Source organism: Heterodontus francisci, chromosome 6 (assembly GCF_036365525.1).
Source record: "Heterodontus francisci isolate sHetFra1 chromosome 6, sHetFra1.hap1, whole genome shotgun sequence".
Classification (NCBI taxonomy): domain Eukaryota; kingdom Metazoa; phylum Chordata; class Chondrichthyes; order Heterodontiformes; family Heterodontidae; genus Heterodontus; species Heterodontus francisci.
In genome coordinates, this window is record NC_090376.1 from 39,788,611 (window position 1) to 39,815,666 (window position 27,056).

The window sequence follows — 27,056 nt, forward strand, 5'->3', positions numbered from 1 at the left end:
TCTAATACACTCTTGGACACAGCTAGGACACTCATGTGCGCACCGAGAACACGTTTATTCACCCCTCGCATGCACTTTGGAACACGCAGCACACACTTACTCCTAGTGCACACTTGGTCACCTATAGCACACACCTGTCATTCTATATCACACTCTTGGACAGACCTCACACATTCTGGGTACATTGAGCACACTTTTGGGCACCTGTACCACACACTGGTCGCCCCAAGCAATCTCTGGGCACCCTTAGTACACACTTGGACACAACTAGTACACTCTTGCCATCCCCAAGTACACTCTTGTGCATCACTAGCATAATCTGGGCACTCCTAATATATGTGCCATCACCTAGCACACTCTTAGTTAGACACCCCTAGTACACACTTCTGCAACCCTAGCACATACTGGGCACCCTTATCTCAGTGCTGCCATCCTACATCTCAATCTTGGGCACCCTTTTTTCTAATTCTTGGGCACACAAGCACAGTGTGGGCACAATAAGCAGAAATTTGGCCAATCCTAGCCCACTCTTCGGCACCCCATCACACACTTGACAACCTAGACCACTCCTGCCCATCTCTAGCACATGTTTAGTCACCCCATAACACCCTGGGCAATCCTGGTCCACATTTGGCCACGCCTAGAACACTCTTGGGCACACTAATCACACATTTGCGCAAAACCTAGCCCAGTCTTGGGCACCCCTAAAACACTCTGCACCCATACCATACACTTTGACAATCCTATGACAATCTGGACACTCCTCCCACTCACTTGCCATCACCTAGCGCACTCTTGGGCACACCATCATTCTCTTGGCCACCTTTACCTCAATCTTGTGCAGGCCTAGCACCTTCCTGGGCACACTTAGCAATCGCTGGACACTCCGAGCACATATTTGGGCAAACTGGCCCACACTTGGGCAGACCTAGCAGACACTTGGACATGCTAGCACATGTTTGTCACCCCTACCACAATCTTGGGCACCCCTATTACACAGTTTCTCACTCCTCGTACACTCTTGGGCAACCCTAGAACACTCTTGTCATTCTCGATCACAGGCTTTGAGACCCTAGTTCGCTCTGGGAAAACTGATCACTTTCTATGGTACCTTCATAACACACTGGGCACACCCCTCACACCCTGGGTGCCCCTAGTACACTCTCGGGCACCCCTATCACCCAATTGAACAACCCTAGCACAATTTGGGCTCTCCTAGCACAATTTTGGGCACCAGTAGAACACCCTTGTCATTCTCTAGCATGCTCCTGGACAGCCCTAGCACACTCTGGGCAAACTAAGTATGAACTTTGCCACCTCTATCACAAGCTGGGCTCCCCTTTCTCACTCTAGTGCACAGCTAGAACACTCCTGGGCACCCCTAGCAGGCTCTTGCGCACCCCAGGCACACACTTGCTCACTCCTAGCACACACTCAGTCACACGTAACACACACTTGTTATTCTCCAGTACACTCTTGGTCACACTCTGTGCACACTGATCACTGTCTTATGCGCCTCTATCACACTCGGATCACCCCCTAGTACACACTTGAAAACCCCTATCACACACTTAAACAAACTGAGCACAATCTGGTCACTCCTAGCGCGCAGTTGCCTTCACCTAGCACAGACTTGGGCACGCCTAAAGACACTTGGTCACACCGAGCACCCCCTTGGGCATCTCGAACACACACTTGGGTACACCGAGAACACATTTGGGCACTACAACACACTCTTGGTCACCCCATTATACCTTTGCTCTCTCCGTGCCCATCCTGGGCACGCTTAGAGCACTCTTGGGCACACCTATCGCATACTTCTTTACCCTAAGCACACTCTGGGCACACTGTGTAGGGTGTGAAGGATGTGATTGCACTGGAGAGGATGCAGAGGAGGTTCACCAGGATGTTTCCTGGGCTGGAGCATTTTCAGCTATGAAGAGAGACTGAAAAGGCTAGGGTTGTTTTCTTTAGAGCAGAGAATGCTAAGGGGAGAAATGATTGAGATATACAAAGTTATGAAGGGCATTGATAGGTTAGATAGGAAGAAACTTTTTTCCCTTAGCGCAGCGGGTCAATAACCAAGGGGCATAGATTTAAGGTAATGTGCAGGAGGTTTAGAGAGGATTTGAGGAAAAAAAATCACCCAGAGGGTGGTTGGAATCTGGAAAGCACTGCCTGAAGAGGTGGTAGAGGCAGGAACCCTCACAACATTTAAGAAGTATTTAGATGAGCACTTGAAACGCCATAGCATACAAGATTACGGGCCAAGTGCTGGCAAATGAGATTAGAATATTTAGGTGCTTGATGGCCTAACAGACACGATGGGCCGAAGGGCCTGTTTCTGTACTGTATAACTCTATGACTCTATTTCCCATATTAATACCTTTCTCTCATGCCTTGTCTCTACTCCTTGATTTACCATATCTTCCCAAATTTGATCCCTTGCCCCCACTATTCAGTTTAAAACCCTCTCTACTTCTCTATTTATGTGGTTCGCTAGAACACTGCCCCCATCTTTTGGATGAGACGTTAAACTGAGGCCCTGTCTGCCTTCTCAGGTGGGTGTAAAAGAACTCAGGGCACTATTTTGAAGAAGAACAAGGGATTTATCCCCAATGTCCTGACTAATATTTACCCTCAATCAGCATCACAAAAACAACAGATTTTTTGGTCATTATCACATTGCTTTTATGGGAGCTTGCAGTACGTAAGTTGGCTGCTGCAATTCTGTCATTACAACAGTGACTTCAAAAGTACTTCACTGGCTGTAAAGTGCTTTAGTGGTTGTGAAAGGCACTATATAACTACAAGTCTTTTTAAAAAAATGTGTTCAAGTCTATTGACTCAGAGGTAGGGTACTACCACTAAGCCAAGCTGACAATGAGCAAAAACATTCCGATTAACTCGTTTGATTTCTTTCCTCTCTTCCAACAGGAAGCCATATTGTTTCCCTCAGCTCCTCCCTACAGAAACTAGATGATTCAACATACACATTAGCTCATTAAAGTGCCACACGTTTTTTGAGACATACCACACTACTGGAATCACCTCAAAATTAACAATATTCTCAAAATAAATTTTTAAAATTCATCTCAACAGCTTTGATTTTTCTGTAGAAAGTTAGCTGCAAAGCATTAAGTTTACCCTCATGTTAAATAAAAAAAATTGGTACCTTGTTATCATAGTTATAGCTACCATCAGGAGTTGTAGCCATGATTTCTGGAGTTGAAGCTCTAAGGTGACCAGGGCTCATGATACTGGGTTTCGCTACTCCAAAGCAAAGGATAAGATAGTTCCTCCAAAGGGTCACATAGTTGTCCCCACCACTTGCTGTACTCACTTTTTTTGTGTACATAGGACTACTGCAAAATATAGAACAGCAGAAATCTGAAATTGTAGTCTATCTTAAACCACTTACTGTCTGCTAGAACTATGCACAGTATTACAAAGAATTTACAGACAATTCAGCTCAGCAGATCTATGCCAGTGTTTATGTTCCACATGAGCCCCTTCACACTGCCTACCCATTTCCACTTAACAGTGCCTCCACAAGCTCCCTTGGTTTCTTTGAGTGGTACAGCCATTACATGGAAAATGTGCATTTAGCCTTTGCTTAGAATCACTCAGGTCAAAAAACAAATCCTTTCATTATGTCTAGAGCCTAAACCAGATCTGGTTTTGCTTCAAATTGCATAACTACTATCTTGAGTAGGGCTAAGGAGAGAGGGAAAGGTCAGCATAACAGAGTAATTGCTCCTGTGGTTTCTCAACACCTTTAAAAAATAAACCAATATATTCAGTGTTACTTACTTAGGATCAATGTGAGGCATCAACAGCTGCAATCTGGTAAAAGCATATGGCCAGGCATAGCTAAGTGCAGTAGGGCAATGCTTTGGAAGATTCTCCAGTCTGAGGAAGCTGAAGAGGCACAGAACCCACGGATCTTTCACAGACTGTGCAAATATCCAGACATGAGAAGGACTCTTTACATCATAATGGCTGTTAACCAAAACTGCATTCCACTCTACCAGCCACTGTAAATCCCCATTGTGTCCAAAGGTTAAGGTGGTCTGTATAAAATTATAAATATTAATTATCCTGAAATGAATGTTAAAGTTTCTTTCACATTCAGCACAGTATTTACTCTATGAATGGGAAAGACCTTATGGAGGTGCAAGGTGGGGGTGTAAGTGGATTTTAACCTCCACAGCCTAGCATAAATCTTGAAAATGGAGTGGTGGACTTACCCTTTGGCTTCCCACTCCAACCTCCCTCCTGAAGACTTATCTTAGTGCTGGGGCCTACAGTATTAAGTACTGTATTTCACTGAGCCTTAAACACAGAGGCATAATAAAAAAAAGACAAGCAGCCAAAGATGGAAAGATTAGAGAGAGTGACCAAAGGCTTAGTCAAAGAAATGGGTTTTAAAAGTCATATAGGAGGAGAGTGAGGTAGAGATGTGGAGGGGACCAGGCCAGCCAAGACATCAGTGAATGAGTGAGCAGGATTTGGCGTGGAATGGGATATGACAAATGAGGGTGGAAGGGGAAGGAAGGAAGGAAAGAATGAGGCAGTTGATAGTGGAGAAAATAAGCTATTTGTCTGTGAAGCCCGCATTACAGCTTGGGATTACTATTACTAAATAGAGCCTGCCTATTGCCTAAAACTAATTTTTCACCTGACTAATGATGCAGTTGAAACTTCAGAAGCATCTACATATGTTATCAGGGACAATTCTGAACTTGCAAGCAGATACTGTTGGAAATTGTGGGCTCAAATTGCAATATAAAAGTTGGTGATACCATCCCCACTGGGTGTGCTGTCTCCCAAGTCAATTTAACGTGATCTAGATGTTATCCACACTTTTCATTTGCGAATTGTGAACTTTTTAAAATTGCCATTTCTGAGTTTCCGTAATATTTCTAGTTAATTTATTTCTGAAAGGATTTACCTGGCTTTTAATACTTTGATATGCTTTGTACATAAAAGTTTTATTTTAATCTGTCACCAAAATAATGAATTACTATTACCCACTTATCTCGTCTAATAACTATATTAGTCATTCTTATCTGATTTTTCTATATACAAGTAAAAGCTTTGTTATCTAGCAAGTGCCGCACCGGAGAGGTGCTGGATAATCAAAAATTTCAGTTAATCAAGAGTTGTACATGGAACTCCAAAGCAAAACACTTCTGACCAAGAATCCCATTATACTGAGTAGGGAACCAATCACCGAGGCAAGGTAGCATTTCACCCGCAGTTTTTGGCGGTCCAAACTGAACCGGTTGGGAAATTTCACAACCGGTTTCCTGGTGTCCGACTGGGTTGATTCTGGTACCGTTGGATGCCCCTTGAGCCCTGCTACCACCAACCGACGCACGGAGAAGGTCGGCCTCGGCCTTGCGCCTTCAAGAGATGGAAAGCGGTTTCTGCCTTTCCCTGTTGTCACTCGGATGGGCAGAGGCACAACCATGGGGCACTGGGACAGTCCGCTGTGCCTCACCGAGCCCTATCACCTGCCATTGTCTGCATGGAGATTGAACCTTCCGTCTTGAAATTATTTCCGGAGGACCAAGTGGTGCCCAGGGGCCCAGCTTTGGGAAAGCCAATTTTTAATTTTCCCTTAATCTTTCGGGGTCTGTGCACCAATATATCTTTAGTATGTGTGAGCGTGCACTGGGGAAAACTCGGCCTGGAAGAGCTTTGGGAGATTTTAGAAATTCTGGATATTAGAGCTTGCTAGTAGGTAAAATGCCGGATATCAAAGCTTTGACTGTAACCCCCAGTTCTCATTGCTTTATGACTACTTGAGGACTATTTTCAATTGCTGGCCTCATGTTGGCATGAATGGGTGGGTGCCTTGCCATCTTTGCTCCCTTTTTGGGCGCTACTTAACAATTAACCATTTGCATTGTTTAGCCTTGGGTAGTTTCTGAAGATGTGTAGACTAACTCTGGAAAGCACCTTTAGTCTCCTAAATTCACAGTCAATAATTTATTTAGACTTACTGAATCTGAGGCTGCTACATGGATAAAACTCTCCAGAATAGATGAACACAGCTGATCCATAACTTCAATCATTGGCTTATCATCATCCTATGTTTGAAAGAATATTATGTTAAAATACATATGCAAATTGAACCATTCAAGTTTAGGCACAATTATAAAAAACAGAATTATTTTGAATATATTTTACATGAAAATGTGGTTGTTTATAAATTTATCTTAATTTTTTGTGACAGATCATTTGGAACTTCTATTGTACTGTTTGTGTAAGTACTTGGTGGAGGTGGAGGTGGGGGGGGGGGGGGCGTGATATTCCTTGAGCTTTGTTCCACCAAGAAGTTAGGTAGACTCGAACTTCCTGCCAACAGCGTAGCCCAATGTGAAGTGGACTAGACGTGATGGAGTGGATTAAAGGCACAGGCAACCATACTATTGATGGTGGTTCCTGGGCATCTGTTCCACGGCCGGGTCAGAAAAATCAGAGAGCATCTTACTGTTCTGTTTGAAGGAGGTGGTCATTTCTGCGATTGACTGCTATTCAAAATGAAAGGGAAGGATGTACTTTTTACACCTGCCCCTTATATACTGGAATTTCAGAACATTAATAAAATGGGAAGAAACCTGTGGAACCAGGTTCTGCCCCAAATTCCAACCCTTCCCAACTTGGATTTTTGCTCCTCCCACTAAAACCCAGGCATTCAGGGCCTAATTTACCAGTTCACTTTAGCTAGCTCTGCTTTCATGCCCTCATAATTGCCCTTATTTAAGTTTAAAATACTAGTCTTAGACCCACTCTTCTCTCCCTCAAACTGAATGTAAAAGCCAATCATATTATGATCGCTGCTGCATGGTGTGCCTACTTTATGAGATCATTAATTAATCCTATCTTGTTGCACAATACCTGCTGGACTGAACATTGAGTTCAAAAATTTCAGAGCATGACGGGCCCCCCATTTTACTTTTATTTTCTGTTATTTTTTCTTTTTTACAACTTTTTTTTTGTATGTTTCTTTGCTTACCCACTGTTTTTTTTTCATGTTTGTACTTGCTGCTGTTCAATCTTCAGTCCGTTAACACCCTATCTGTACTAATGCTTTGTCTTTCAACACACCATTAACATATTGTTTGCCTTTGCTCCATGACCTTTTGGTCAGCTATGCGGCCTTGTCCAATCTGCACCTTCTCCTTTGTTATCTCTTGCCCCACCCCCGCCTCACTTGCTTATAACCTTTGACATTTCTAATATTTGTCAGTTCCGAAGAAGGGTCACTGACCCGAAACGTTAACTCTCTTTCCACAGATGCTGCCAGACCTGCTGAGTATCTCCAGCATGTCTTGTTTTTATTGCACAATACCTAGTCTGGTGTAGCCTGCTCACTGGTTGGCGCCAGAACATACTGTTCTAAGAAACCATCCTGAAAACATTCTATGACCTCCTCATGGTTAGCAAGATGTAACGAGTGGTGTGCCACAGGGATCAGTGCTGGGACCTCAACTTTTTACAATTTATATAAATGATGTGGATGAAGGGACCGAAGGTATGGTTGTTAAATTTGCTGATGACACAAAGATAGGTAGGAAAGTAACTTGTGAAGAGGACATAAGGGATATAGATAGGTTAAGTGAGTGGGTAAAGATCTGGCAAATGGAGTATAATGTGGGAAAATGTGAAATTATCCATTTTGGCAAGAAGAATAAAAAAGAAGCATATTATCTAAATGGTGAGAGATTATGGAGCTCTGAGATACAGAGGGATATTGGTGTCCTTTTGCATGAAAAGCAAAAGGATAGTATGCAGGTACAGCACATAATTAGGAAAGCTAATAGAATGTTACCATTTATTGCAAGGCAAATTGAATACAGAAGTAGGGAGGTTATGCTTCAGTTATACAGGGCATTGGTGAGATCACATCTGGAGTACTGTGTACAGTATTGGTCTCCTTATTTAAGGAAGGATGTAAATGCATTGGAAGCAGTTCAGAGAGGTTTACTTGACTAATACCTGGGGTGGGCAGGTTGTCTTATGAGGAAAGGTTGGACAGACTCGTCTTGTTTCCGCTGGAGTTTAGAAGAGTAAGAGGCGACTTGATTGAAACATATAAGATTCTGAGGGGTCTTGACAGGGTGGATATGGAAAGGATGTTTCCTCTTGTAGGAGAATCTAGAACTAGGGGGTCACTGCTTAAAAATAAGGGGTCACCCATTTAAGACAGAGATGAGGAGAATTATTTTCTCTCAGAGTCGTGAGTCTTTGAAACTCTCTTCCTTAAAAGGTGGTGGAAGTACAGTCTTTGAATATTTTTAAAGCAGAGATAGATAGATTCTTGATAAGCAAGGGAGTGAAAGATTATTGGTGGTAGGCAGGAATGTGGAGTTGAGGTTACAATCAGATCATCAGATCAGCCATGATCTTGCTGAATGGTGGAGCAGGCTCGAAGGGCCGAATGGCCTACACCTGCTCGTAATTCGTACATATATTAGGTACATAAAATGGCCAGTTTTGTATTACCAATTTTGCAAATGCAGAAGCATAAGATAGTCTTATCACTTATTCATAAAATGTATAATAACATTTTAATTACAGAAAGAAGAAGCATCCATACCTCTGACTGTCCTAAAGCTGAAAACAAAGCACGAACTTCCTTCAGGATAGAAACAGCCAACCTTCGTGTTGCAATCTGACAACTACAAAGCAAAACAAGTGCAAATCCTTCCACAGCATGTAGCACATTTGAATGAGGACTCCTTTCTTGTTGAAGCTAATGGTGATAATTAGATAGCAATTAAAAATTACATAACATTTTAATAAAAATATTCTAATTATACATTCAAATTATTTGGTTATGCTTCGAACATGTGACATTCTTCTTTTCTTTTTTCTAAAGTTATATTTGTGCTTAAAATATATTGAAGAATAATGGGTCCTGAGATTGACTACATTATTTGAAAACTGTAATGATCTTAGAGCTTTCAAATTACGCCATCACATCTAGGATTATTTTTAACTTGGAGGTAGGGATGACACATGGCAGATGAAATTTAATGCAGAGAAGTGTGAAGTGATGTATTTTTGTAGGAAGAACAAAGAAAGGCAACATAAAAGAAAGGACACAATTCTGCTCAAATAAATCTACCCCTATAAACCTCACAGTACATAATACCATCATAGGATCATAGAATGCAATGAGAAAGGATTAATTAACAATCTTGTTGTGCGTGGTCCCTTGGGGAGGAGCGACCATAATATGATAGAATTCTTCATTAAGATGGAGAATGAAGTAGTTGAATCTGAAACTAGGTTCCTGAATCTAAATAAAGGAAATTACAAAGGTATGAGGCTTGAGTTGGCTACGGTAGATTAGGGAACTTTACTAAAATGGTTGATGGTGGATAGGCAATGGATAATATTTAAAGAACGTGTGCAAGAATGACAATTATTCATTCCAGTCTGGTGCAAAAATAAAACCAGAAAGGGGCTCAACCGTGGCTTACAAAAGAAATTAGGGATAGATCCAAGGAGGAAGCATATAAAATTGCCAGAAAAAACAGCAAGTCTGAGCATTGGCAGCAGTTTAGAATTCAGCAAAGGAGGACAAAGAGGTTGATTAAGCGGGGGGAAATAAGAGTATGAGAGTAAACTTGCAGGGAACTGACTGTAAAAACTTCTATAAATATGTGAAAAGAAAAAGATTAGTGAAGACAAATGTAGGTCCCTTACAGTCAGAAACGGGGGAAATTATAATGGGGAACAAAGAAATGGTAGAACAATTAAACACATACTTTGGTTCTGTCTTCACTAAGGAAGACACAAATAACCTCCCAGAAATGTTAGGAAACCAAGGGTCTAATGAGAGGGAGGAACTGAATGAAATCAGTATTCATAAAAAAATAGAGCCAGGGAAATTAATGGGGTTAAGGGCTGACAAATCCCCGGGGCCTGATAATCTACATCCCAGTGTACTAAAGGAAGTGGCCCTGGAAATAGTGGATGCATTGGTGGTCATCTTCCAAAATTCTATAGACTCTGGAGCAGTTCCTATAGATTAGAGGGTGGAAAACGTAACCCCACTATTTAAAAAAGGAGAGAGAGAAAAAGCAAGGAATTACAGACCAGTTAGCCTTACATCAGCAGTGGGGAAAATGCTAGAGTCTATCATAAAGGATGTGAAAGCAGAACACCTGGAAAGCATAAATGGGACTGGACAAAGTCAGCATGGGTTTACTGGAGTTTTTTGAAGATGCGACTAGTAGAATAGATAAGGGAGAACCAATGGATGTGGTGTATTTGGATTTTCAGAAGGTATTTGATAAGGTCCCACATAGGTGGTTAGTGTGCAAAATTAAAGCACATGGGATTGGGGGTAATATACTGGCATGGATTGAGAACTGGCTGACAGACAAGAAACAGACAGTAGGAATAAATGGGTCTTTTTCCGGGTGGCAGGCAGTGACTGGTGGGGCACCGCAGGGATCAATGCTTGAGCCCCAGCTATTCACAATATATATTAACGACTTGGGTGAGGGAACTAAATGTAACATTTCCAAGTTTGCAGATGACACAAAGCTGGGGGGAATGTGAGCTGTGAGGAGGATGCAAAGAGGTTCCAATGTGATTCGGACAAGTTGGGTGAGTGGACAAATGCATGGCAGATGTAGTATAACGTGGATAAATGTGAGGTTATTTCTTTGGCTGTAAAAACAGAAAGTCAGATTATTATCTGAATGGTGATAGATTGGGAAAGGGGGAGGTGCAATGAGACCTGGGTGTCCTTGTACACCAGTCGCTGAAAGCAAGCATTCAGGTGCAGCAAGCAGTTAGGAAGGCGAATGGTATGTTGGCCTTCATTGCAAAAGGATTTGAGTACAGGAGCAAGGATGTCTTACTGCAGTTATACAGGGCCTTGGTGAGACCACATCTGGAGTATTGTGTACAGTTTTGGTCACCTTATCTGAGGAAGGATGTTCTTGCCACGGAGGCAGTGCAAAGAAGATTTACGTGGCTGGTTCCTGGGATGGTAGGATTGACGTATGAGGAGAGATTGGGTCGACTAGGCCTATATTCACTAGAGTTTAGAAGAATGAAGGGGGATCTCATAGAAACCTACAAAATTCTAACAGGACTAGACAGGCCAGATGCAGGGAGGATGTTCCCAATGGCTGGGGAGTCCAGAACCAGGGGTGACAGTCTCAGGATGTGGAGTATACCATTTAGAACTGAGATGAGGAGAAATTTCTTCACTCAGAGGTTGGTGAACCTGTGGAATTCTCTACCGCAGAAGGCAGTGGAGGCCAAGTCATTAAATGTATTAAAGAAGGAGACAGATATATTTCTTAATGCCAAAGGGATCAAGGGATTTGAGGAGAAAGCGGGAACAGGGTACTGAATTAGACGATCAGCCATGATCTGTTTTGAATGGCGGAGCAGGCCCAAAGGGCCAAATGGCCTACTTCTGCTCCTATTTTCTATGTTTCTATGATGTGAGGTTTATAGGGGTAGAGTTACTTGAGCAGAATTTTCTCTTTTCCCACTCCAGCATGGTTGAGCAGTGGGCTACTGCACTGCACTAACTGGAGCTAAATTTAGCGAGAATAATATCATAGTCTAGCTAATTAGCATTCTCTGGCCTTCTGCCAGGCATACAAATGCCTCAGTAAATGGTTGTGTGCCTCAGGAAACTTGAGTTCTGCTGCAGGCTTTAGACTGCTACTGTCTGCCAATTTTGGGATCTTCTGGCTTCTGTGTAAATTTAGAGGCCTACAGCCTGAGTAATTGTCTTGCTGGTCTTTAAAACAAATACTTACCTGTTCAAAGATGTGAAGAAGTTGCTGGCAGCGCTATCTCAGATCCTCTAATCTGAGCACAACCTGTAAGGCCCACCTTACAGACTCAGACCCAAGAAAATGAGATGAAGAGCATTTTGACAGCAACAGCTTGATTTATATAGCACCTTTAATAAAGAAAAATGTCTCATTGATACTTCACAGAGGTGCATGGAAAAATATTGACATCGAGCCAAAGAACGGGATATTAGGAAGGGTGAGGTGGCTTTTAAGGAGGAGTTTTAAGTGAAGAGATTGAAAAGGCAAAGGATTTTAGAAGGGAATTCTGGAGGATAGACCTTGATGACTGAAAGTACAGCCACCATCTTTAGGGTAAAAAGAAGAGGGTTGTACAAAAGGAGCAGAATATTTATTGGCAACAGAGTTTGGATGGAAGGCCAGACAGGACAATATTGGAACAGTTGAGCTGGATGTTGTGGGTAGGCCTGAGGTCCCAACTTTTAGACCGAAAGCTGGTGCCAATGCCACTTGCGAGGTGAGCGACCAGGAGCAAACAATCTTGAGGCAACTGGCCAATTAACTGCTGGTACGCGGTGGGGGGGGGGGGGCGTGGGGGGAGGGGGTGGTTGGCGACCAGTCAGGGAGCAGGGGCGGGCAGTGAGGCAGCAGAAGGGGCGTCAGGTGATGTGGCTGGAGGTGCTGGCGGCATATTTAAAAGCCAGCACTTTTTGGATATCACTGTTTCTTTGATGAACCCTGCCTCACTGAATATCGCTACTTCATTGAACAATCCTGTTGAATTGAATATTGCCGCTTCATTGAACAACCCTGCTGAATTGAATACAACCCTGCTAAATTGAATATCGCTTATTCATTGAACAACCTGCTGCAGTGAAGCACCCTGCTGCTTTAAAGAACACTGCTGCCATCAATGTTAACCACACTGAAGGCCTTGGAAAGAGGCATCTAAAGGCATTGCAGAAAGAATGTCTTGGGTGGCCCCAAGGTTTAGTGATGCCTCCTTGCAGACTCTCCTCCAGGCTACTCGGGAAAGGCGGGAGGTCCTCTTTCCCAGGGACAGCAACATGATCAAACAAACCTGCAGTGTCATAGCAGGTGAATGACCTTACTCGTTCAGCCAAGATGAGTACTCCGCACGTTGCTTCCCTTAGGGGTTTACATGTGACAACATGTGAGACTGAAGTTGGTGAAGAGGAAATGCCTACTCAATCGATGGAAATGGGGTCAGGCAGCAGCATATCTTGTCAGAGGCATAGCTGCATCTCGGTTAATGGGCGCTCATCTGTCAGTGTTTTCTGTAGCAAGGTCGCTCCAGAGTGGCCGCATGCAGGAGGCATTTGTATGCCCCCATCATGGGCAACTAGGCTGCTACCGGCTTAGGAGTTGTGCTTGTCTTTGTTGAGCGACTAACATTATTTATCTTGGGCCTGCAGCAAAAGAGAGCCCATAACGTGAAGGAAAGGGTGCAGACCGGCAGCAGGGTTCCCTTCTTAGCTATCCTGATGCCAATTGTGGAGGTGGCATTGGACTTGGCAAGGCAGCATTGTGGCCGCTCCATCACAGATGGTGGGACAGGAGTGCGGTCACAAGAGAGTGAGTAGCCTCATGGATGGGTACAAGGGAGCCTTTGGTATGCATGAGGCATGGTGCTCCTGTGTCGTCTACTGGACACGAGGATCTCCACACAAGTAGTAGTAGGAAGGACGTGATGGGAAGCGCAAAACCCTTTAATCTATCTTTTCTCTAACGCAGGTCAGCAACAACAGCAGAGGGCTGCCATGACCAGGGGACAGCTGCCCACCTCCGAGGAGGAAGAGGGGACCTCAGAGGATGCATAGTCACATTATTTCCCCACACCCTCCACCAGCGCAGATGCTCTCACGTTGCTGGGTATTCATTCGCGCTTAGATTCGAGGTTGCAACCTTGTGAGCACACCACAGACATGCCTGAGCAGCTGACAAAGGCTGTGACAGCTGAGGCCTCAGGCTCATGACATGCCTCTACAGTTGTCAGTAAGGCAGCAGATGCTGGTGCTACAGCAAGAGGTGTGTGAAGATCTGTCAGAGCTTCCAGAGGGTATGCGCACCCTGGCTCAGATAGTGGAGGTTTCCATCCAAGCCATGAGTGCTGCCATTTCACTCTCATCAGTGTGCATGTCTTCCTCCATCGAGAGACTGTGGACACTCATGGACAGCCTGATCCATCAAACCACTCAGTGAAAGCCAGAGATGTGCGCAGACCTGCACACCATTGCCGAGTCCATGAGTCCATGTGCATCAATGGCTGGGTGAGAGGGGGACAAGGCACCTGGCTTTTCCCCCAGGTCCTTGGACTACTCAGGTCAGCAGGGATGTACAAATGTGACTTATAAGGGAGGAGCAGCGGCTGCCTTCTGCATCTGGTGCTCTTCTCAGGGTGCCCCTGGTGTGGACAGTGGCTAGTGACACCAGTGCCTCATGAAGCTTCAATAACAGAGGTGGCTCCTGCATCTCTGCAGAAGCCCCTCAGTATAATGGGGCCCTTTGGGCCTCAGGCAGCCAGAGTACAGCTGCCAAGGTCATCCCAAGCCATGGGGCAGCAAGGTCAGCAGACAGCCTCTACCTCAGCTGCAAGCTCAGGGGGTGCACCATGTAAAAGCATGCATAAAAAAATTTAAGAGCACCTAGCTGTACTTGGAATTCATGAGTGAAAACATTGTTAAAGATTTACTTCTTTTGTCTGTTTTTAGCAATAAAGCTGTACTATAGCACCATAGAGCCATAGAAAAATTATGGCACAGAAGGAGGCCATTTAGCCCATTGTGTCTGGGCTGGCCGAAAAATCTAGCCGCCCAATTTAATCCCACCTTCCAGCACCTGATCCATAGCCTTGCAGGTTACAACACTTCAGGTGCATGTCCTGGTACCCTTTATATGAGTTCAGGGTTTCTGCCTCCACCACCATTCCTGGCAGTGAATTCCAGACACCCACCACCCTCCGGGTGAAAAAGTTTTCTTCATGTCCCCTCTAATCCTTCTACCAATCACCTGGTAACTGACACCTCCACCAGGGCAAACAACTCCTTCCTGTCTACTCTATCTCGGCCCCTCATAATTTTGCACACCTCAATTAAGTCACCCCTCAGCCTCCTCTGTTCCAAGGAAAGTAACCCTAACCGACCCAATCTTTCCTCATAGCAGCTACTTTCAAGCCTTGGCAACATTCTTGTAAATCTCCTCTGTACTCTCTCCAGAGCTATTATGTCCTCCTGTAATGTGGTGACCAGAACTGTTAGTAACACTGCTGCTGTGGCCTAAGCAGCATTTTATACAGTTCCAGCATTACATCCCTACTTTTGTATTCGATACCTCAGCCAATAAAGGATAGCATTCCATATACCTTCTTCACCACTCTACCTGTCCTGCCACCTTCAGGGACCTGTGCACACGCACTCCAAGGTCTCTCACTTCTACCCCTCTCAATATCCTCCCATTTATTGTGTATTCCCTCGCTTTGTTTGCCCTCCCCAAATGCATTACCTCACACTTCTCTGGATTGAATTCCATTTGCCACTTTTCTGCCCACTCAACCAAACCATTGATATCATTCTGGAGTCTGCAGCTATCCTCTTCACTTTCAACCACACGGCCAATTTTTGTGTCATCAGCAAATTTCCCAATCATGCCTCCCACATTTAAGTCCAAATCATTAACTTTTACCACAAACAGCAAGGGTCCCAACACTGAGCCCTGTGGAACACCACTGGAAACAGCTTTCCATTCGCAAAAACATCCATCGACTACAACCCTTTGTTTCCTGTCACTGAGCCAATTTTGGATCCAACCTGCCACATTCTCCTGTATCCCATGGGCTTTCATTTTACTGACCGGTCTGCCATGTGGGACCTTGTCAAATGCCTTACTAAAATCCATGTAGACCACATCCACTGCACTACCCTCATCAATCCTCCTTGTTACTTCCTCAAAAAACTGAAACAAGTTAGTAAGACATGACCTTCCCTTTACAAATCCATGCTGACTATCCCTAATTAATCTGTGCCTTTCTAAGTGGCAGTTTATCCTGTCCCTCAGAATTGATTCTAATAATTTACCCAACACCGAGGTCAGACTGACCTGCCTATAATTATTTGGCCTATCCCTCGCACCCTTTTTAAACGATGGTATGACTTTCGCAGACCTCCAATCCTCTGGCACCTCGCCCATATCCAGTGAGGATTTGAAGATGATTCTCAGCGCATCTGCTATTTCCTCCCTGGCTTCCTTTAACAACCTGGGATGCAATCCATCCAGCCCTGGCAATTTATTCACGTTCAAGTATGCCAGACCCTTCAGTACTTCCTCTCTCATTATACTTATCGTATCTAATATTTCACACTCTTCCTCTTTTACTACAATGTCTGCATCATCTCTCTCCTTTGTGAAGACAGAAACAAAAAACTCATTATGAACCCTGCCCACATCTTCTGCATCCACGTGTAAGTTCCCTTTTACATCTCTGATAGGCCCTACCCTTTCCTTAGTTATCCTCTTGCTCTTAATGTACTGATAAAACATCTTTGGGTTTTCCTGGATTTTACCTGCCAATAATTTTTCATGTCCTCTCTTTGCTTTTCTAATTTCCTTTTTTACTTCACTCCTGCACTTTCTACACTCCTCTAGGCTTTCTAAAGTATTAAGTTTTTTTGTGATCATCTTTTCTTTTGGGCCTCCTTATCTCGAGAGACAATGGATACGCGCCTGGAGGTGGTCAGTGGTTTGTGAAGCAGCGCCTGGAGTGGCTATAAAGGCCAATTCTGGAGTGACAGGCTCTTCCACAGGTGCTGCAGAGAAATTTGTTTGTTGGGGCTGTTGCACAGTTGGCTCTCCCCTTGCGCCTCTGTCTTTTTTCCTGCCAACTACTAAGTCTCTTCGACTCGCCACAATTTAGCCCTGTCTTTATGGCTGCCCGCCAGCTCTGGCGAATGCTGGCAACTGACTCCCACGACTTGTGATCAATGTCACACGATTTCATGTCGCGTTTGCAGACGTCTTTATAACGGAGACATGGACGGCCGGTGGGTCTGATACCAGTGGCGAGCTCGCTGTACAATGTGTCTTTGGGGATCCTGCCATCTTCCATGCGGCTCACATGGCCAAGCCATCTCAAGCGCCGCTGACTCAGTAGTGTGTATAAGCTGGGGGTGTTGGCCGCTTCAAGGACTTCTGTGTTGGAGATATAGTCCTGCCACCTGATGCCAAGTATTCTCCGAAGGCAGCGAAGATGGAATGAATTGAGACGTCGCTCTTGGCTGGCATACGTTGTCCAGGCCTCGCTGCCGTAGAGCAAGGTACTGAGGACACAGGCCTGATACACTCGGACTTTTGTGTTCATCATAAGCTTTCTTTTTCTGCTTTAACTTACCCTGTAAGCTTCTAGATAACCAGAGGGCTCTCGATTTGGCCGTATCACCCTGTATCTTTGTGGGGATATGCCTTCACTGTTCCTGTAGAATTTCACTTTTGAATGCCTCCCACTGGCTTGCCACTGACTTTCCTTGAAGTAGCTGTATCCAGTCCACTTTCGCCAGAACACCTCAGTTTTGTAAAATTTGCCTTCCCCTAATTTAGAACTATTACTCCTGTTTTATCTTTGTCCTTTTCCATGATTATATTAAAACTAACTATTATAGTCGCTATCTCCAAAATGGTCACCCACTACTACTTCATCCACTTGCCCAGCTGCATTAACAAAGACTAAATCTAGAATTGCGCCCCCTCTCATTGGTCTTGTTATGTGCTGGCTAAAAATGTTCTCTTGAATGCAGTTCAAGAATTTTGTGCCATATGTTCCCCTCACACTGCTTGTATCCCCCCAGCTGATATTAGGGTAGTTGAAATCCCCAACTATTATTGCCCTATAGTTTTTTTGCACTCAGATATTTGCCGACATATTTGTTCTTCTATCTCCCTCTCACTATTTGGGGGTCTATAGAACACTCCTAGTAGTGTGGCTGCCCCTTTTTTATTTCTGACCTCCACCCATATGGCCTCATTTGATGATTCATTTAGCATATCATCCCTCCTGCATTGTACTGCATTGGGGTGATATCTCCTTCCATTACTTTTGCCCCTCTGGGACTTCAGGAGTAACCTGGCTCACCCCAAGGGCTGGCTGGAAGGGACTGGATCACATGTGGTCATTACTTTCCCCATGATGAAGACTGAGGTGTCACTGGGCACAGGGTGATGGGATGTTAAATGAAGGAAATGGCAATAGTGCAGCAGGAAAGTGAAGGATTATTGGAATGGAAGGATCAGGTAGAATCTGAAATGCTTGTCCCAAGCCTCTATTGTGCGTATTTCATTGCATCTTTCCTGTGGCCCCTGGTGTCCTTCATGATGCATCGCCTGGTAACCAGCCTCCTCCACATTCTCATAGTCTGAGGAGGTGTGACACTCCATTATATCCTCATTGTTCAATGTCTCCCCCACTGTGTAGCACCAAGTTGTGTACAGCACAGCAGAGGACCACAATACGCAAGATCCCTGATGGGGCATATTTAAGGGTGCCACCAGATCGATCTAGGCACCTGGATCGAATCTTCAAAGGACCTATGGCCAGCTTGATGATCACTCGGGTTGCCCGTTGCATGTGGTGTACCTCTCCTCTGGATCTGTGCTTGGGGTCCTCACAGAAATAAGTAGCCATCTCTTTAGTGGGTGGCCCTTGTCTCCCAGAATCCATCCTTGAAGGAGCGGGGTAAGAGAAAAGCTCAAGCACCTGGGACTGCCTTAGTATGCAAGCATCATGGCTGCTTCCAGGGTACCGTGCACACACATGCAGGATCCATTTGTGGTGGTCACAGACACTGAATGAGTGGAAGCCCTTACAGTTGATGAAGACTACTGGCTATCCTGTGGAGGCCTTAATGGCCACGTGTGCAGCTGATGACACCCAGCACCTGGGAAAATCCAGCGATGGCTCCGAAACCAATGTTTCTCTCAGCTTGACTGTCTGGACTGCTGTGAAAATGGATGTATTGGCTAGCCCTTTTGAAGAGGGCATTGGTCATAGAGTTGTAGAGTCATTTTACGGCACAGATGGAGGCCATTTGGCCCATTGAGTCCATGCCGGCTCCCCACAGAGAAATCCTGTCAGTCCCACTCTCCAGCTCAAACCCCGTAACCCTGCTCTCAGGTGGCCATTCAACTTCCTCTTGAAGTCATTGATTGGTTCCGCTTTCACCATCCTTGTGGGCAGCGAGTTCCAGGTCATTACCACCTGCTGTGTTAAAAAGTGCTTTCTCATAATCCCCCTGCATCTCTTGCCCAAAACTTTCAATCTGCGTCCCCTAGTCCTTGTACCATTAGTTAATGGGAACAGTTTTTCCTTGTCTAACTTATCTAAGCCTGTCATAATCTTGTACACTTCTATTAAATCTTCCCTCAATCTTCTTTGTTCTAGGGAGAACAAACTCAGTTTCTCCAACCTAACCTTGCAACTAAAATCCTCCATCCCTGGAATCATTCTGGTAAACTCCTCTGCACTCTCTCAAGGACCCTCACATCCTTCTGGTGACCAGTTCTGGTGACCAGAACTGGACGCAATACTCCAATTGGGGCCTAACCAGAGCTTTCTAAAGGCTCAGCATAACTTCCCTGTTTTTATACTCAATGCCTCAATTTATGAAGCCCAAGATCTCATACGCTTTACTAACCACTCTCTCAATATGTCCTGCCATCTTCAAATATCTATGCACATACGCGCCCAGGTCCCTCTGTTCCTGCACACAGTTTAGAACTGTGCCATTAAGTATATATTGCCTCTTCCTATCCATCTGCCAAAATGCAAGACCTCACACTTGTCTGTATTAAAATCCATCTGCCATCTAGTCTGCTGGCCTATCTATGTCCTGTTGCAGGCGGTTCATATTATCTTCGCTGCCACACCTCCAAGTTTGGTGTCATTGGCAAATTTTGAGGTTCTACTCTGTATTCCAAGATCCAAAGAATATATATATATATATAATAGCAAAAAAAGCAGTGGTCCTAACACTGACCTTGGGGGAACACCACTGTCTGCCATCCTCCAGTCTCAAGAACAACCATTTACTATAATTCACTGGTTTCTGTCCTCAAGCCAATGTTTTATCCAATTGGACACTGACCCTCCTATTCCATGAGCCTCAATTTTGCTAACCAGCATTTTATGTGGTACCTTATCACTTTCTTAAAATCTATTTAAGTATCCACCACATTCCCTTCATCAATATTCTCTGTTACTTCATCAAAAAACTCAATTAGATTCATCAAGCATGATCTGCCTTTTACAAATCAATGGCTGCTTCCAGGGTACCGTGCAAACACATGCAGGATCCATTTGCGGTGGTCACAGACATTGAATGAGTGGAAGCCCTTACAGTTGATGAAGACTACTGGCTATCCTGTGGAGGCCTTAATGGCCACGTGTGCAGCTGATGACACCCAGCACCTGGGAAAATTATCCTGAATTAACTGAAACCTCTCTAAGTGTCCATTGATATTTTCCTTGATTATTGTTTTTAAAATCTTACCCACCACTGATGTTAAACTAACTGGCCTGTAGTTGCTAGGACTGTCATTACATTCTTTCTTGAATAAGGGTGTCCCTTTTGCCACTCTCCAATCCTCTGGCACCTCCCCCATATCCAGGGAAAATTAGAAGATTATGGCAAGTCCTTCCACTATCTCCATCCCCACTTCCTTTAGCAACTAGGGATGCAAGTCATCCGGACTTATCTACCCTAAGCATAGCCAGCCTTTTTAGTACTCCCCCCTCTCAATTTCTATCCTATCCATTGCCTCTGCTCTGTCCGCTTCCACTGATATTTTGTCACATTCCATTTCCTTAGTGAACATTGATGCAAAATACTCATTAAGTATATTAGCCTTGCCCTGTGTCTCTAAGCATATATTACCCTCTTCGTTCTTAATAAGCCCCACTCCACCTCTTACTACTCGCTTACTATTTACATGCCGGTAGAAGATATTTGGGTTCCCTTTTATGTTGACTGCCATTCTATTTTCATATTCTCTCTTTGCTAGTCTTATTTTCCTCTTCACCTCCCTCTCAACTTATTGTCTATGGCCTGGTTCTCATTTGATGAGTTCACCTGACATGCATCATGCACCCTCTGTTTCATCATAATCTCTATCTCCGTCAGCCAAGGAGCCCTGTTCTTGATTTCCCTACCTTTTGCCCTTGTTGGAATGTTCCTAGCCTGTACCTGAAGCATCTTATCCTTAAAGATGGCTGCCGAGTGAAGGCAGCACTGACATCCCGAAGCTTGCCGCCTCCATGTACCTGGCGAGGCTCTGAAGCCCCGTGGTTCCCGTATACTATCTGGAAAATTCAAAAACCCCTTTAAAATAGCTTTCAATTGGCAATTTAATTGCCAAAATTACCATCTCGCAGCGTCGAGACACGATGTCTTCCTGCCATGCCGTCTGCCCCTTGAAATATCCGGTGATGACTGAAGATGTCGGACTTCTGTTCCGGCATCTTCCATCCCAATATTTCATACATGCCCCGCCTCCGAGCCTGTCCCCATAAGGCCTGCAAAAGTCTGGCCGTTGAGTCTGTAGGTGACAAGTTATTGAGGAAGGTTTCAGTAGCAGATGGGCTGAGGTAGCAGCAGAGGTGGGCAACAGTAAGGAATAGTTGAAAGTAGGGGATTTTTGTAATAAAGAGGATATGGGGTCAGAGCTCAGCTAGTGTATGAACAGGACAGCAAATTTACAACTGTCTGGTTCAGCCTGAGATAGTGGCCAGGAAGGAGGCAATGGAAAAGAGTTTACGGTGGGGGCGGGAGATGATGATTTGAGTCTTCCATTGTTTTGTTAGAGGTAATTGAGGCTCATCCAATACTGGGTGTCAGACAAGGGGCTGAATACTCGCATTGGGGGTGGGGGAAACGCAAGCTGAGACGATTTCCGGGTTGCGAAACTGCCCCTGGGGAAAATGGATTTTATGCACAATCTTCACGGGGGAGAACCCTTAAATGATGTGGACGTGGGTTCGTTGTCCAATTAGCAGCCATGGAGGTGGGAAACAGAGGTGGGATTTCTAAAGTCTGATTTTAACAGACCACGGCAGCCATTTTTATGGCTGCTGTTTAAATAAACTTGCTGACCTTCTGAAGAAGTCCCAGGAGGGCAGGAGGCCTAGAACTCGGGGCAGGTCTATCCTCGCTCACAGAGTCATATACAGCACAGGAGGAAGCCATTTGGCCCATCGAACCCATGCCGGCTCTCCACAGAGCTATGCATTCAGTTCCATTCCACGGCTCGATCCCCATAGCCCTGCAAGTCTATTGCTCTCAGGTGGCCATCCAACTTAAAGGCCTACTACCGACCCGAACCCGACATGTGTCGGGTTCGGGTTGCACTTCCGGGTCTGGCATTCGGGCTCGGGTCGGGTCGGACTGGATCAGACACGTTCTATCACCACCTCAGGTAAGTGACTCTAATGTTAATTTACTTTTTGGACTTTAAAGGTGGTTTTGTTACAGTTATTTTAAGCTTGTGCAGGTAGGTAACAAAGTGAAAAATGGAAGGTAGATGAACTGATGGTTGGGTCGGGTTGGGTCAGGTCGGGCGCGGGAAAAAATGGAAGGCCTCGGGCCGAGTCGGGCTCGGGCTCAAATGGGGTTCTGTCGGGCTCGGGTCGGGTCTCATTTGCAGACCTGAGCAGGCCTTTAGTCCAACTTCCTCTTGAAGTCATTGATTTTTTCCGTTTCCACCACTCTTGAGGGCAGCAAGTTCCAGGTTATTACCACCTGCTGTGTAAATAAGTGCTTCCCCATATTCCCCTGCATCTTTTGTCCAAAACTTTTAATCTGTGTCCCCCAGACCTTGTACCACTAGTTAATGGGAACAGTTTTTCCTTGTCTAACTTATCTAAGCCTGTCAAAATCTTGCGCAACTCTATTAAATCTCCCCTCAATCTCCTTTGTTCCAAGAAGAACAAATGCAGCAATTCCAACGTAACTTTGTAACTAAAATCCCCCATCCCTGGAACCATCACCAGTAAATCTCCACTGCACCCTTTCAAGGACCCTCACATCCTTCCTGAAGTGTGGTAACTGGAACTGGATGCAATACTCCAGTTGGAGCCTAACCAGAGCTTTATGAAGGTTTAGCATAACTTCCCTGCTTTTGCACCGTGATGGAAAACCCACATGCCAAATGGGAAAATATTAATTTCGTCAAATGAAACTTTGCCTGAGACCTTTTACTGGACATTATTACAAATAACTTTTAAAAATCATAACAGAACAACTAAAGATGGTCATGCACAATGTGCATATGAGAAGCCAAAGGCCAACTGGGAGACAGAGGTGATTGCCTAGTTTAGCCAGAACAATGGGGGCGCTCCCTGATTCAATTAACGAGAATGGTTTTGTCAACATTGGTTGTCAAAAGCCATCGATACCCAGTGACTTTGAAAGAGCCAAACCCTCACCTACCAAGTATGTTTGCACAGCTTGAGAGAAGAACTTTGAATTTCTAAAAACCTTCCAGAAACTTCTGTTTCAAACAAAGAGGTGGTCACATGACATGACTGTGCGACTCTGAGATGAATTGTGTCTCAGAAAGACAGTAACTGAACTCCAAGAAGGAACATCTCTCACTTCTCTCTCTCCAGCAAAGTCTCAAGAAAGCCTCGGTGGCAGCTACTAAGCCTCAAGACTACAGATCCTTACAGGCAACAACCAGAGGACATGGATAAAGCCCTTCTCCTTTCAGAACTAGAGAAGCAAGCCTGAATTGTGCACATGGTCTAGCGAGGACTTCAAGACTTTGGGCTGGATTTTACATTGGGCGGTAGGGAGCTGGCCACAGATGTAAAAGTCGGTAGCGAACCTGTTTCCGCCTAGCCTAGGAATTTGTCTCGCATTTTACGGGTCCCCAGGCTTTATGTGTTTCGAGGCAGGACTTCCACCTGCTTGAGGAAGGAAGTCCCGCCTCATTGAACTGCCGGCCAATCAGCGGACAGGTAGCTTAGTCCCAGTGGCGCCACAGGGAGCGGTGGCCACTGCTGGGACTGCAGCCCTGCTGAGGACATGGAGCCAGGAGTCCAGGTATGTTTGGGTTGCCTCGCCGGGAGTAATCAGTCGGGCCCCAGTGAGGCAAGGGTGATTGTCTGGGGGGAAGGGGGGCGCCTTGGGTCCTGGGGGTGGTTGGGGAAGCGGGGGCGGCCTCAATTGCCCGATTGTCAGGGTCCACCCCCAGAGCGCAGAGAGGCCGCCAGCTTTTCCCGGGTGGCCTTTCCCGGCTCCAGGACGCCCGCTTGCTACACATAAAATCCGCGTGGAGTTGGGCGAAGGCCCTTAAGTGGCCGTTAATTGGCAAATTAAGGGCCTTGATTAGCCTGGGGTGTGCGGCCCGTTTTTCGCCACCCCCCTCCGCCCTACGTAAAGTGGGGCGGAGGGGGTAGCGGGTCAGGAAGGCCTCCGGAGCCTCCCGCTCCATTTTACGTCAGCCCCCGCCACCATCCGGCTCGTTGGGCTGGTGTAAAATTCCGGCCTTTAACTTCAACTAAGATCACTGAAACTCAGTATTTGAATTTGATTTATTACACATTTTATTTCAACCTCCCAACTCTTTTTTCCTCTCTGTAACTACGTGTGTGTGTGTGTGTGTGTGTGTGTGTGTGTGTGTGTGTGTGTGTGTGTGTGTGCGCGCGCATGCCTCTCATATAAATGTGGGCATGGATGCGATGTGCATTTTAGTAATTTTAACCGGTTTAGAGTGATAAGGTTAATAAACTTACATCTTTCTTGTTTAACTCAAGAAAACCTGTCTGATCGGTTCATTTGCAATTATAATTAGAGTAACAGGAGCAAGTGCTCACTGCGGTGGTAAGCTAAATCACTGTGTTTAAAAGAATAAACCCTGTTGTGGTCAAAGCAGAGAAGGGGCGAAAGGGGAGCCTGAGACCACTTCCTCACTTGGTCGTAACAGTACTCAATGCCTCTATTTATGAAGCCCTACGTCCCATATGCTTTACTAACCACTCTCTCAGTATGTCCTGCCACCTTCAAAGATCTCTGCACATGCTCTCCCAGGTCCCTCTGTTCCTGCACACTCTTTAGAACTGTGCCACTAAGTATATATTGCCTCTCCATATTCCTTCTGCCAAAATGCATCACCTTGTCAGTATTAAATTTCATCTGCCACCTGTCTACCCATTCTGCTACCCTATTTATGTCCTGTTGCAGGCGATTTATATTATCCTCACTGTTTGCCACACCTCCAAGTTTGGTGTCAACAGCAAATTTTGAGATTGTACTCTGTATTCCAAGATCCATGTCAATTATAGATAGACAAAAAAAAGTGGTCCCAGCCCTGACCCTTATGGAACACCACTGCCTACTATCATCCAATCTGAAAAACAACCATTTATTACAACTCACTATTTTCTGCCCATAAACAATTTTTTTTTATCCAGTTGGACACTGACCCTCTTATTCCATGAGCCTCAATTTTGTTAACTAGCCTTTATGTGGTACCTTATCAAATGCTTTCTTAAAATCTATATAAACAACATCCCCTTTCTCAACCCTCTCTGTTACTTCAACAAAAAATTCAATTAGATTAGTCAAGCATGATCTGCCTTTTACAAATCCTTGCTGGATATCCTTAATTAACTCAAACCTCTCTAAGTGTCCATTGATATTTTCCCTGATAATTGTTTCTAAAACCTTACCCACGACTGATTCAGCAGATAAATTAAAACATACCTCTGAGGTCCTTGATTTATTTTGGTCTTGATCCTTGCTTTGAGTCTGTATTGCAAGCTTCCACTGAGTGAGCAGATGTACCAACAATTTTAGAGAGCTATCAAGTAGATTCTGTTGAATGTCATTCACCTCGCGAAGTAGGAAGTTAGTGAAACCAAACAATACATCTTCCCTCCAGTCAGCAAAATCAACAAGAAGACTTTGAAGAGAATTTTGTGCAATGTGGCGAAGTTCATCATCCATGTGGATGGTTAGCCTAAATTGGAGTTGCAAACATTTTTTAAATTATTATAATGTGTAGGTTATCCCATATTACAGAGGATAAAATTTTTCTTAGCACAGTGACAAAATGTTAAGTGGAAGTGAAACTTTTGTTTTTGTTATTCTTTCAGCTTCAACACAGATCTGGGCATTCATAACTCTAGGCTATGCACTTTCTGAAGTTTTACATTCATTGTGGTGTGCAAAAGTTAAAGCACCAGCAACAGACCTATCAGAAACCTGCAATAATGGGCTTAATTTTGCAGAGGACGATCAAGTCCTGCTGCTGGGGTTGAAAGCGAGAGTCGTTTCCACTCCAGTGGGCTGCTGCACCCTGGGGCACCATTCTGATGACCAATTAACAGGCCACCACTGGGGCCGCTGCCCAATCAGAGGGCTAGGAGCTCTACAGCCTTGGCACCCTCGACAGTAGGAGGGGCGGTGGCAGTTGGTGGGTGGGTTGTTCGGGTGGTGCTGCCTTGGGAGCAGGGGCGGCCATTGCCACTGGGGGAGGTCTCCTCCATGTGCTATGGAGCGCCCATCAAGGAGAGCCCCCCCCTCACCTGGGACTTTGTTGGGAGCCGACATGGTTTACCTGGCAGTCTCCCCATGCAGTGATGGGCCCTCCTGTTGCAGCAAAATGCATGCAGGGCTGGGATCTGGCCCTTAATTGGGCCTTTCAGTGGTTCAATTGGCCACCCTGCCCTCTTAAAAATCTCTTACATTTAATCTTGTATCTATGGCCTCTCGTTCTTGAACCCATAACTACTAAACATAGTATGCTTCTATCTATTCTGTCCCAACTGTTCAGAATTTTCAAATACTTCTATTACATCGCCCTGTACTCTGTGTTGTTCTAATAAAAAAAGACTCAATCTTTCACGACAAACTTGCATCTACATTTTCTCATATCAGGCAACATTCTACTGAACAAAATCAAAATAATGCAGATGCTGGAAATAGAAAATGCTGGAAATGCTCAGCAGGTCTGGCAACATCTGTGGAGAAAGAAATAGGGCTGGATTTTCGTTAAGGAGACAGAAAACAGGAATCGGGTCTGGTTCTGGGTTAGAAACGTGCCTCTGGTGGGAAACTGCTTCAGATTGCAATTTTCAAACAAAGTGATTCCTGACAACGCAGCTCCCCACTGACGTCATCAGGCTGCGCCGCGGTGCGCACATGCGCAAACGGTCTCCTGCTCTCTGCGCATGCACTGCCTTGC

The 27,056-nt window shown here is 44.9% G+C and overlaps 1 protein-coding gene across 5 annotated transcripts in view; it reads right to left on the reverse strand.

Moving 5' to 3' along the window:
* LOC137371258 (protein furry homolog) overlaps nt 1-27,056 on the reverse strand; it is a 532,970-nt gene that overhangs the window by 284,934 nt on the left and 220,980 nt on the right. For all 5 annotated transcript variants that reach the window (XM_068033517.1, XM_068033516.1, XM_068033514.1 and 2 more), the window contains exons 18-22: nt 25,574-25,829; nt 8,612-8,767; nt 6,012-6,098; nt 3,814-4,073; nt 3,176-3,365 (exon numbers count right to left, since the gene is read on the reverse strand). In XM_068033517.1, the coding sequence (XP_067889618.1) occupies nt 3,176-3,365; nt 3,814-4,073; nt 6,012-6,098; nt 8,612-8,767; nt 25,574-25,829 (949 nt within the window). The remainder of the gene's footprint in view (nt 1-3,175; nt 3,366-3,813; nt 4,074-6,011; nt 6,099-8,611; nt 8,768-25,573; nt 25,830-27,056) is intronic.